Source organism: Neovison vison, chromosome 11 (assembly GCF_020171115.1).
Source record: "Neovison vison isolate M4711 chromosome 11, ASM_NN_V1, whole genome shotgun sequence".
Classification (NCBI taxonomy): Eukaryota; Metazoa; Chordata; class Mammalia; order Carnivora; family Mustelidae; genus Neogale; species Neogale vison.
This window is the reverse complement of record NC_058101.1, coordinates 95124934-95138066: the sequence shown is the minus strand read 5'-3', so window position 1 is coordinate 95138066 and position 13133 is coordinate 95124934. Positions and strand designations below refer to the sequence as shown.

General features: G+C 39.8%; 1 protein-coding gene across 7 annotated transcripts in view; it reads left to right on the top strand.

The window, feature by feature from the left end:
- Window positions 1-13133, top strand: part of UGT8 (UDP glycosyltransferase 8) — a 133248-nt gene that overhangs the window by 113974 nt on the left and 6141 nt on the right. For all 7 annotated transcript variants that reach the window (XM_044224153.1, XM_044224152.1, XM_044224150.1 and 4 more), the window contains one exon: window positions 11773-11915. In XM_044224153.1, the coding sequence (XP_044080088.1) occupies window positions 11773-11915 (143 nt within the window). The remainder of the gene's footprint in view (window positions 1-11772; window positions 11916-13133) is intronic.

The window sequence follows — 13133 nt, the reverse complement described above, 5'->3', positions numbered from 1 at the left end:
TGTCTTGTTTCTCAAGTTCCTTATATTAGTGACATCAGATGATAATTATCTTTCTCTGACTTCCTTTGCTTCACATAGTAGCCTCTAGTTCCATCCGTGTCATTGCAAATGGCAAGATTTCATCCTTTTTGATGGCTGCATAGTATTTGTGTGTGTGTGTGTGTGTGTGTGTGTGTGTGTGTGTGTACCACATCTTCTTTATCATTCATCTGCTGATGGACATCTAGGCTCTTTCCATTGTTTGTTAGCCTTGTTTTTAAGATCCATCTGTGACTCTTGAGAAAGTAACCAAGTAAAATCCTTTGAGATGTTTCGATTCCTAGAGCTGTAAGAGCAATCTTAGTGACATTTAAACAACCATTTTTAAAAAAAAAGATTTTAATTTATTTGACAGAGAGAGAGAGAGCACAAGCAGGAGGAGTGGCAGGTGGAGGGAGAGGGAGAAGCAGGCTCCCTGCTGAGCAAGGAGCTGATGCAGGACTCCATCCCAGGACCTTGGAATCATGACCTGAGCTGAAGGGGACGTTTAACAGACCGAGCCACCCAGGCACCCCTAAACAACTATTTTTTTAATTCCTGTAGAATCTGTAGGCAAGGGATTGAGGTAGGGCCCAGCAGGAATGAATGCCTATGCTTTACCTTCTCTACGGTTTCAACGGGAAGACTTGAGAAGGAGAAGCTGGAATCATCCCCAGGCTCATTCAGTCGGATGTTGGGCTGTTGAGGGTGGCTGTGGCTGTCCACTGCGACCTTAGTGGGGGCTCTTACCTAGAACTCCTATTTTCGGCTTCTCCACGTGGCCTGGATTTGCTTATAGCTCATATCATAGTGATTGGGCATCAAGAATGCCTGTTCCCAGAGAGAGAAGCAGGTGGCATCTGTATCCTTTCTGATGACCTAGCTTTTCATGTCACATAGCATTCCTTCTACCGTATTGATCAGAGCAGTCACAAGCCGGCCCAGCTTTGAGGGGTAGACACAGAGAGCTTCACTGGACTGGGGAATGGCCAGCTTCTGAAAGCACACATGGGGCTGCAGCCATTGTTTTATTGCTGGGAAAGTCCCAATCTACCACACGAGGTAACTCCCATGTGTCTTGCTAAAATGTTCACATATGATTAATAATTTATAGCCCCCTAGAGTGCTTTTACCAAATAGACTATTTACCAATTCCTTGTATCCATTTAAAAAACAACCTGCAGTTAAATGTCTTAAACAGATGCTGAAATTGATGGAGGGAAGTTTAAATTTAAAAGAAAAAATAGTAGCTTTATTTGTATTTCTCAGTGTGGTGATTACAGGTTTGTTAATATTTTGGAGAGCGAATTGTTAGAACTTCTAATAAAATGAGATTGTACAAGTAGTAAAATGACTGCATTTCTTCTCTGACAGAAGTAAATAATGAATACTCAGCTTCTAGGTAATTTTTTCCAGTTCTTTTTGCTATATACTATTTAACTTTTCCCATACCTTAATTTTAATCGAAGGCAACTTAGTTCAGACATATCATGAAGGCATACTTTATATAGTTCTAAGCTCTATTATGTGATTGAATAGGGAGTTACAGAGAGATTTTATACAGGAATTACCAAATTCTAAGAAATACCAAAATCGGTAAGATCCTCAGACTTCCTTTTTTAATTTGTTTTATTTGTTCTGTTTTGTTTTTTATTCTCTCCCTTTGGGCAAGTTGCTGACTTTGCTAGTCAGAAGTTCTTTTCTTTTCTGCCTGGCCACTTGTCTTCAGGGTGAAGGTGGTCTGGAGAGGCCCAGCAGGGGACTGCCATGACCAGATTAAGTTGGACTCATTCTGGAATGTGAGTCTTGCTCATTCTGAGACTGTGATCTGGTTTGGAGTCCTCCCAAAGGAACCGGATTGAGTAGAGGATGAAATTGATCTTTTGTGGGATGGCCTGGACAAGGACTGTAGGCACGTACCATCAACTCTTACGTTCTAACTTATTGAACTAGTGGACTGTGGTTTAAATAGTGCTGTGAACAGAAGTGTTACTAATTTATCTTGCTGGGTATTCTAGTCCCAGAGTCTCTTTTTCTCACTCTTCCTCAAGAATTGCAGTAATTTGGGGGCAGCTGGGTGGCTGGGTTGGTTAAGCGTCTGTTTTCAGCTCAGGTAATGATCTCAGGTAATGAGTCCTAGAATTGAGCCCCCTGTCCATGGGGGGGGGTGTCCCTGCTCAGTAGGGGGTCTACTTCTCCCTCTCCATCTGCCCTTCTTCTTCTTTCTTTGTCTCAAATAAATAAATGAAATAAAAAAATAATAATTACAGTAATTTCTTCATCATAGTCTCTTTGGCAGAAAGATATAATGAGGACTGGTCCTGTTGTCCATAACACTCATGTGTTTCCCCTTGAGGTACAAAGCTATATCCACAGCTGATTTTTTCCTCCCAAGTTTCAAATTTCCCACTCCTTTCTAGATAGTTCCACTTGGAACAGAAGTGGCACAGAAATCTCAAATTCATTATGTTCAGATGTAAGCGCATCTCCCCCCACCCCAACAGACCTGCTTTCCTTTTATGTTTCTTCCCTTGGTTAATTCCACAGCGATTCCAGACCGGAAACCTGAAAATCATGCTAACCCCACCTTCTCCTAAGCTCTTACTTAAGTCTTTGGTTCTAATACACACTCAGACACATTTATTCCTTACACTTCTCACCAGCCCAGCCCTGGTTTAGATCCTCATCTGGTCCTCCCCAACTCCCCATCTCTTCTAAACACCCCATGATAATCTCTTCTTGTATGCATTTCACTTTATTACAGCTGTTTCACTCATCTGCCTCCATCCTAGACATGGATTTTGCCCTGTTCATTCTGTCTCTGTGGCATAATAGTGTGATTATCACGAAAAAAGTTTTGGTTTTTTCTTGGAAGGAAAGCAGACAGACAGCTAGATTGGCTGGCATACCTCCCTTTATTTTCTCTAGGCAAGCCACATAATTTAGTAGCCAAAGTTGAATTTTAAAAAATGAGACCTTTCTTTAAAATGCTGAACATTCTCTTTGTTGACTCAAATTCTAGAGAAAAGATAATCTTGTTTATCTAACTGAAAGAAAAAAAAATAAAACAATGCATTTGTTCATCTGTTTAAGGATGTAGATTATTCTGAGCTTTCTTGATTTCTTAAGATAAGTAGTGAGCACCAAGAAGAGAGAAAGTCTTGTGTGTAAATTCACATACAAGCGAGGTGGAAAGTATCCAGGAGAGAGAACACCTCTTTCAAAGGAGACGAACAGAGAGGACATATCGTTTGTCAGGACTTGGGTCAATTACTGTGGTGTGAGGAGGAAATCTCAGGCACCAGAGGGCAGGCTGTATCTGGAGGAATGAAAAGCCGATAAGGTGTCCAAACCTGATGGGAGATAAGGATGGAAAATTAGGTTATGGCCATGTTGTTAAGAATGTAAACTCTGAGGATAGGAATTTTTGTTCATTTGCTCTTTGCTATGTCTCAAGTGCCTAAACTAAAAGAATGTCAGGTACGGTACATAGCAGGTGCTCAGTAGTATTGACTGAATTAATAAATGGACTTTGAAACCCTCCTAATTTATTGGAACAGTATTTGATAGCCATGACCTCCCCCCCCCCCCAGCAAAACTTAGAACACTTAGCTGACAGCAGATTGTGAAGGAGAGTGTTGGGGAACTCAGATCTGTACACTCTACACTCAGATGTACACAGAATACACTTGCCGCCTCTGTCTGCATCTTCATCCTTCCCCTTCATTCTTACTCTGTTGCAAACAAGCATATTCAAATATCTTTTCTTCTCCCGAAATTTCTGGATTTTTAACTTCCTTTTGTAACAAAGAAAGATTTAGATGTTTTTTTTGGGGGGGACTGATTTCTTTTTTTCTTTTTCTGGTGAGATTTTCATTATTATAAACCCAGTGACTACTTTCCATCATGCCTCAGTACCTGGCCATGATCGTAACCCTGGGACGTCCCAACTGTGTGCAATTTCTGGAGGTTCTTCAGAACCTTGAGAACTTGACTCTCTTCAAAGTCAAATCAATGTTTCAAATTTTGCCTACTTTTCATTGTAACTGTAATAGCAAAACTAAAAGCCTTATGAGAAAGAAAGAAGATACTACAGAATCCCAGTGCAAAGGAACACACGCTTTTAGGTACTTAATGTCATTCTCCTGAATGCTTAGTGTGTTAATTAAAATATCATCTTCTGAGATTTTTAAAAAGTAGAACCATCACCTTGACATTCATCACTATATTGCTTCTTTAGATTAGTTGTGGCTTAAGCCTTTTGGATGATCTTGGAAATCCTTGAATGTTCTGAAAAAACGAACAACTAGATTTGATCCTATGTGTAAAACGTTTTTTTTTTTTCGGGTACTACTTCTCATTTGTTTGAACGAGATTTTTTCAGAAGAATCTCAACTGTGGTGAACTGAGAGAAAATATCTTGGTGCAGAATGACTTTTTTCGCCCCTATTGTCAATGTGGCTATCATTTCAGTGTCTGTTCAGTTTGTTGCTTATCAGACATCCTGTCTAGGGAAAAATAACAGGGTAATTTTTACTTAGACATGGCACTTTTATATATTTGGTCTCATTTGATCTTCGCAATGACCTTGTGCATATCATCAGCACTTTTAATGATGAGAAATCTGGGCTTGAGAGAGAATAGACTTGAGTAAGATCACACAGCAAATGGTGGAACTGAGGTTTGAACAAAATCCTTTTCTAATCTGATCAGTGCAAATGATGGTTGGTACATTTCATTTTGAATGGTAACTTTCATATTTATATCTTCAATGGCATTTTTTGTTGTTGTTTAATAAGTCTTGGTTAACTGTCTTAGCAGTAGCCAAAGATAAGTTTGTTGTCCCCTGGTATTTTTAAATAAATTTATATCAAGATGTTCATTATTATCTTACCTGTCGAGTTTTGCAGATGAATATTCCAATTCTCTGCAGCCCACCTGACCAAAGTGGAACGTTCTTTATGTCGGGCACTTTAAAATGGGAAAAGAGGCCTATTGATGTGGGTGTTGGAAACAAGAAAAAAGGTCCCTCTTCTCCCATCGTCATCTCTGTGTAGGATTCTCTCACAGTCCAGGCATCTTCGTCTCGGAATGGACGCAGTTGACAAAGGAAGCAGTGTTGCTGCTTTCTCAACTGTGCTGGTCTCTGCTCAAGGCTCCTATTTTGTGGGGAGAGAAGAGAGTAGGTTTGGGTCACAGGCTGCCATCAGGACAGATTTGATAGTAACTAACTGAGGCGACCCAGTCTGGCCCCAGGTCTCAGGGAGCAGTGAAAGATCTCTCTAGGGAATCTCTCCAGATTTCCTCAGCCCTCAGAGTGAAGCCTCGACAGGCCAGAGCTGGGCCTCTACACCAGCCAACTTTTAATTAGTTCTTCTTTCATGGGTTCTGAAGTGATTATATTTTTAAAATTGTTTTTACATTTCTGGGCTTGGGAGGTTTTCACATTGACCACAGCTAACAGGAGGCTTCTGTTTGTTTTTGGACAGGTGTATAAAAAGGTATATAAAAACTAGGTATCTAAAAAGGAGTTACCAATGATTGTCTTCTATAAGTTTCTCAAAATCTTGCTTTCTCCTCCTCTTTTTTTTTTTTTTTTTTAAATTTTGTTCACTTGAGAGAGAGAGAGAGAGACCTACAGAGAGAGAGAGCAAGCAAAGTGGGGGGCAGAGGGAGAGGAAGAAACATGCTCCGTGCTGAGCAGGGAGCCCAATGTGGGACTCTATCCCGGATCTCCAGGATCACGATCTGAGCCAAAGGCAGATGCTTAACTGACTGAGCCATCCAGGCATCCCTCTACTCCTTTTAATATTTTTCACATTCTTCATTTCTTGATATCCATCATGTCAAAACATGATGTAAAATTATTAAAAATTTTACGCTTTGGGAGTGACTTGCTCCCTGCCATTTAACTCTGTGCATCTTTTGGCTCCTGTTCCAGCCCTTGTCCCGCCCCTCACAGAGCCTAGTTACTTCCCCCTGGCTTGTCCTGAACTGCTCTCCATGTTAGGAACAGGGTAGAGTGCCTTATTCTCTATTTGGTGAAAAGAAATCTGGCAGTACTAGAAACCAAATCATTGCATATCCAGGTCATGATTATAACGAGTCAAGAAAGCAAATACATTAACATACAATAGTAATTATGATAATTATGTTATCCACATGTCCTTATTCTTCTTCCTTCCATTAAGGACCAAGACAACTTAACTGTGCAAGAAGATAAAGTGATAATTTTTATTGCGAGGTTCTCTGTTCAAAAGCCTTATTTTTTATATATATATCTACATATATATGTAGATATATCAATATAAGCTGTATTTTATATATATAGATAGATAGATTGATATTGATATATATATAATACAGCTTTTGAAAAGAGACCTCAGTAAAAATAATCATATCTATAAAATTATAGAATTACATTTTTATAATTATGTTAAATTATAAAATAAAAATTATCTGTATATCTATATCCTACATAAGTATCTAAGTCAATTATTTTAATTGTATAAGAATGGAAATTTTCATAGTAATATAGTGAAGGAAGCACCTGCCTACTGCTGATTTCCTTCTTACTATTTGATTCATTATTGTGATAACTTCGGTCTCCTTTGGATTTGGAAAATGACCGAGTTCTTCCCCTCCACAAGGAGCCCGAAATACCATAGAGATAGGCTCTGGGTCTGCACCGGTCCTGACGGTCAGAAGCCCTGGGAGCGGCCGCAGACGCCAGACGCTCGTGCTCCGTGCTTGCTGCGCCATCTAGTGGAGGAGCGTGCCGCACGTGCCCCCGCCCGTTGAGCAGAAAGGACTGAGTGCGCTGTTTTAAGGGTATGGTGTGTGAAATGAAGTGTTTGTCCATGTATGCGCAAGTCCTCCTACCCTGTGTAAGGAGTGGTACACAGTGCTGGAAAATGGCGGTTGGGGAATTCAAAAAGAAGATGTGGGGCTTGTCGGTTGTCTGCTTCCACAAATGCAGTTACTTGTAACCTTGAAGCTATTTTTGAGCTCACTCAACACAGCAGAGAGCAGATAGGAGTAGAATGATCGATGTCGAGTTCATATTAAATTCCTTGTGTTCGCCAAGTTTCCCCTTGATATTTATAAATTTCACAAACTTAGCAATGATAAAATAATCAAAGTCATTAATATAATACTACAGTATTTACTACTTTGGGGGCTGTAGTAATGTGTCCCTCTATGTATTTAGCAACTGTAACCAAAGCTCTTGTGATTTTTAAAACTTAACATAATGCACTGTTTTCTAATTAAAGAAAGAAAAAAGGAGTTCTTAAAGAAGATGCTAAATACAGAAATAACTAATAAAATCCCCAGAATGAAAATTGAGAGAAATCTAACACTGCAAATATTAAAATGTGTTGTAACAGTCAGTAAAAGTCTCTGGCCCAGGCACAGGAATAACCGGATACATAGATCAATGGAACAGAATGGAACTCAGAAATCCACTGTGAGGGCAGAATTTTGCATTAATGAGGACAAGAGGAAATACTCAATAGTGTTGAGAAGATTATCCATAGGGTTAAAAATAAGAATGGATCCCAGACTCATTCTTTCCCCCCAAAAGAGATTCTGGATGATGAAAGGATTAAAAAAAAAAAAAATGAAACTATACAATTACTGGAGGAAACTATGGATATTTGAAAGATAATCTTAATGTAGGGAAAGTGCTAAGTCAATAGACCCAGAAGCCATTTAGGAAAAGACATTTTATCCTTATAGCAAGACAAAAAAGTTGGTAGAAAATTACAAAGCATTAATACTTAAGGGTAAATTCTGCATTCTTTTTTTTTTTTTTTAAAGTTAAAATGGATTAAATTTTATGTTGACACCACTAACAGAGGACTGTAGAGACTACAGAGAATAAGAGATGAAAACAGTTTAAATTTGTGTTTCTCTGGCTAGTGTGTGAAGCTAAGCATCTTTCCATGTGAATGCCATTCGCTTTCTGTCTGTGAAATGGGTATTTCCTGAGGTTGTGAAAATTCTTTTCTCATTATTTTGTTTTGGATATAAATCTTTTACTATGCATATTGAAAATATTTCTGCATCTATTATTACTATTATTATTATTATTTTCCTTTTAAAAATTATCTTTTATACTCTAGAAGTTTTATTGTTTTGTAGTCAGATCTCTCTGTTTTCTTTATGACTTCTGGAATTTGTGACTGGACCATGAAGGCCTTCCACACCCAGAAACAGTAAAAGCACCTTTTGGGGAGTTTCTTCAAATACTTCATATATTCTACTAATGCTCCTGCAACTCTTATATTAATGGGGGGATCTAGCCTCCTTTTTTTTGCATCGGTGGTGGGTGACTTGTGCCCACTGTTGTAAATGCTCAGTTCCTGTGTAGACAGCAATCTAGCTTACTGGCCCCTTCCTTGCAGTCTCTTCTAAAACTGAACGTTTCATAGAGAGGACTCTAAATTCTGGAGTGCATTCTGATATCTAGAAGGAAAACTCTCTTTCCCTGTACTTTTTCAAAATCTTCCTAGCCTTTCTTGTGTATTTTCTTTCCCAGATGAATTTTAGACTCTGCTCTAGATCCGTAGCAGTCCTCTTGGAATGTAGGTGGGGAATGCATTGAACTTAATTTTATTAAAAAACAAAAACAAAAACAAAAACAAAAAAAACCCATCTTCAGGACATTGATGTTTCTTCCTTCCTGTCACATGTTACATCTCTCCACTTACTTAGTTTTTCTTTTTTGTCCTTCAGTAAATTTTTCTTCATGTACATCTTGTGTATTTTGTTAGGCTTACTTCTACTCTTAGATATATGTGGTTTTTGTTGATATTATAAATGAGGTTTTTTGTTTTTTTTTTTAAACACTCTATATTTTTACCTGGTGTTTGTCAGGGAGCAAGGACACTCTAAAATACCTTTGACAGTGTTAAATATCCAGGATTGGGTTGTTTTTGTTTTGTTTTACATTGAACACATTTATTATGAAGGTTATTTTTTTTTAAGAGTGGTTATTAAATCAGTTTCACTTTATAATTGCAGAATCTTAAATTCCAGAAAATACTGCCTGTGTATATCGAGACGAAATGCCACCTGGGGCCTCTCTGCTCTTTGGAGAGCCAGGCATACGTTTCATGAAGTTCCGGTTCCCAAATCCTCACCATGAGTTCAGCAAATTCGGGATCCCTTCAGCCTCTGCCTGGGGCCGTTGTTCTGCTGCCTGTCTCCCTTGTCAGCCAGACCCCAAACCCAGCTCATCTGTGTTTCCATAAAACATCAGTCACACCAAAAATTTTGTGAATTTAGGCTGAAGATGAGAGATAATGGGGAAGGGTTTCCGTCCAAGACCCCAGTCAGGCTCACTGTTTTTTTCTCTGACCTTTCGCATCCCCTCTTTCTCCAGCCCAGGGAATAACAGTTTGGAAATCACCTTGCTCATTCTAAGCCAATTGGAGTGTTATCTTCTAAAAATGCTGAGTGCTTTTCCTGAAGGGAGGTATAATGAGTAAGATTTTCTCTACTCCCTTTCATATGAATAAAGGCTACATAGTTGAATATATTCTTGTAAATGGTCAATGGGTATGGCTGGAAAAGATCTAGAAAAATAGGTTAATGGATTTTATTTTGTTTCATGCAGAACAAAGAACAAACAACTTTTAAGTATTTATTGCATAGATTCAGTTCAAACTCAAAGACCTTTTAAGTCCTTGGGAAGCAAATTTAAATAACATTATGACTGTAAGGGGTGGTATATCTGAATGTAAGCTTTTTAAAGATGGCATTGACCCTGAAATTTTAATCTTGAGAGAACTGGACAGTAGGTGATAAATTACTTGAAGACAAACCGTAGGGATAAAACATTGTATTACAGTCATTCTAATGTGCAGCGTTCATATTGTTTTAAGTACATCTGGCTTAGGACCTTCTCAAAAATGAAAATTTTAAATCCGTTTGCTCTTGTTTCTTATTTTGAATCCACAGAGAACACTGTTATATTTTCAGTACATGGGATATTGTTGGTCAGTGCAGTAGAATGTAAATTGAGAGCTTTATTAATAATCACAACCTGTTTTACCTACTCAGTAGCCAGAAGGGTGTACCTCCTTCCATCAACATCCCAGTCATCCAGTGACACTACTTACTAACTCATTTTGGAGATAAAATGTGGCCCCCTCTTTCCTGCTAAGAATGAGTACAATAGAGTTGTTAATACAGATCTCATTAAGGGATAAAAGAAAAGGGGAAATACAAAAGAAAGGAAGCCGTCAGTGGGGTGGGGGCTAATATTCATATAAATACTTGGTATGGAGCTAGGTGGTGATGCCCTTGTGATAACTGCTTACTGTGCAGTTACCATCCCCCTCCCCGGGCAATAAATCAGGGTGTGTCAGAAAGGGGTGTGAAATGCAAAGAACACGGTGACACCATAGACGCTCCTTCTTCTTGAAAGACAGACCCGCAGGGTCTGTGAGACAGCTCATGCTTCACGTCGTGAATACAGAGTGAGCCTGTCCCCGTTTTTCGTGCCTACATTACGATAAAGGTGTTGTCCACAGATAGCACATTTGTTTTTCTTGCAGTGCAATTCTGTGTTCCTCCAAGTGCTGTGGCTCTGTTAGTTTTCATATGGGAACCTGAAGCTCAGTGTCTTTGACAAAAGACTTATTCAAGGGGATAATGCAAGTTTGTGCCTACAGAATAAAACAAAGCAAGGATAGTATCCCTTAAAACTAACTGCTTTCATTTTCAGTATAAGTCAACCACGCTGGCAAAAATCTGTGAATGTGTCTTCCTCCAAAAGGGGAGTGATTCCTGCAGTGTTAAGAGTTGTCCCTCCTTAACCTCGGATCTGCTGTGGGCCGGCATCTGTTGGCTATCTAAGGACGGGTTTGGAATTTAGCATTTTCCCGCACTGTGATGGAGAGGAACCACTCACAGATTTCCAGAAACCCTGGATGCCTCACTATAGAGCATGTGTGCTTTGTGTTCTCCGTGAGTCGGAGGAATATTTAGAGAAAGAGTACAACTCACTAGGCCTATGGATTTGTGGACCTGTTAGCTAACTCCTTCTCTTTATTACCGTATAACACAGTAGGACTCTTAGAGATGAAAATGATGGAGCTTAGACCGAGATAAAGCCAGCCCACTCCTAAAAACAAAAATCTTCCTGGGTAGGAGTGAGGGTGAGAGTTCATGTTTTTCATGTTTTTCAGTCCACATCTTTTGCTTGTATCCTCATACAGTTTTTTAAAAATGATTTTATTTATTTATTTGAGAGAGAGAGAGAGAGAGAAAGTACACACAAGCAAGGGAGGGTGGCAGGCAGGGGCAGAGGGTCAAGTAGACTCCCTGCTGAGCAAGGAGCCCAGTGGGGACTCGGGACTGGATCCAGTCTTGACCTGAGCCAAATGAAAGCAGACACCCCACTGACTGAGCCACCCCAGTGCCCTCATACAAATTCATCCCTGACCGTGTTTTAAACATCAGTTTCAGTTTTCTGACTGTGATCTTAGGCCATTAGACACTGATTTTTTTGTTGCTACTTGTTGATCTTACCAAGTTAGCCATTCCCCCTCCTTATTTCAGTTAGTGTTGTCAGATGAACTGTTTTAAACAGAAGCAGGTGTTTAGAGAAAAATTTTATATCCGCTACTCCCTAATTGTTTAAGAAAATTACCTGAATACTTTTTAAAAACTGGGCTCTTGATGACGCTGATTATGAACTGTGTTGGCTTTTCATAAAATTAATTGCCGCATTTTGATTGATAGGATCTCCAGAGGTGGGTAAATGGTGCTAACGAACATGGCTTTGTCCTGGTATCTTTCGGAGCTGGTGTCAAGTACCTGTCCGAAGACATTGCTAACAAGCTGGCTGGAGCTCTGGGGAGACTGCCCCAGAAAGTGATCTGGAGGTAAGGTAATCATGCCGGTGGTTTCTTCACTGCTGATTTTTGGGATCTCCTTGCTTAGCCGCCAGGTCCCACTCCACACAGCGCACTGGCTCCCTGGCAAGATGAGCAGGATGCCCCCGACTTCTCATTCTGTTTCTTAGCCTGTTGAAATCTAGGGATGAATTTATGAGATTCTGTGATGGATAAAGAGAGAGATACCAAGCCTATATAGCCTGCAAAGAAAATAGGATGCAGAGTGATTTATCCTGGTCTCGGGTGCATTTTTATGTTACCTTCAGCTTTATATCCTGTTTCTCCTTCCCTTAGTTATTGTCATTAAAAAAAATTATTGTGATTACAAGCATTTCTAGATAACCTTCTGTATACCTTCACATCAGTGTTGGAATGAGGTAAAGAATGATGGGTGAATGAATAAATAGTTAAAATATTTCATGGAACTGTTCATCCTTTATACATGCTTTTTTATTTCATTTATCCAAGAGACTGGGTTTTTAAAAATGCATTAACTTGCTAGTTAATGCTGGTTAAGCCGATCCATAGATTGCCCCAGCTTCCTTTGGGAGACCCTGCCAACAAGTGTCTGTCTCCGGACTTCCCAGACCACCATGGAAACATCAGAACTGAACACCATGTACCATTGATCTCTTTAGTCCCTGCCACTGCCCTTGGGCTCTAGGGATCCTGCAGTGATCCACATCGGCCCCAGAGGTTCAAGCCATTACTAGTAGGATCTGAATACTACAGGTTTTTCCTTTATAACAATTGTGTAAAGACTAGGTCCCGCTTTTCCTGTGTGAGCTATGAAATGGACACATATTTTTATCCCCACCGTTTAGGACTTCTTCTCTGGATGCCAGTTTTATTGCGATTTCTCTATTAGGAAAACCAGAAAGCACCCTTCTGCTTTGTTGAGGATAGGTTGTGTCTGCTCAGTTCAGACCCTTGCCACTCCCTCCTCAGTCATTAAGCATGTTCATGGTTTATCTCGGAAAGATCTTGATCTTTAAGAAACCACTGAATTGTATCCTTTGCCCCACAGAACTCCTGTCTCTGGGGCCAAGCTAGAGGAGGTACCTCCTGCTTTCTTCCAATTCTCACACCTTTCCTTAGACTCTATCCACTGCCCAGTGGGGCCTCCCTGCTTCTTCGCGTTTCTCCTTGTGGGTCCTGCTGGAGAGTGACTTTCTAGAACAGGTTAATTTGAATCCTTCCCACCCC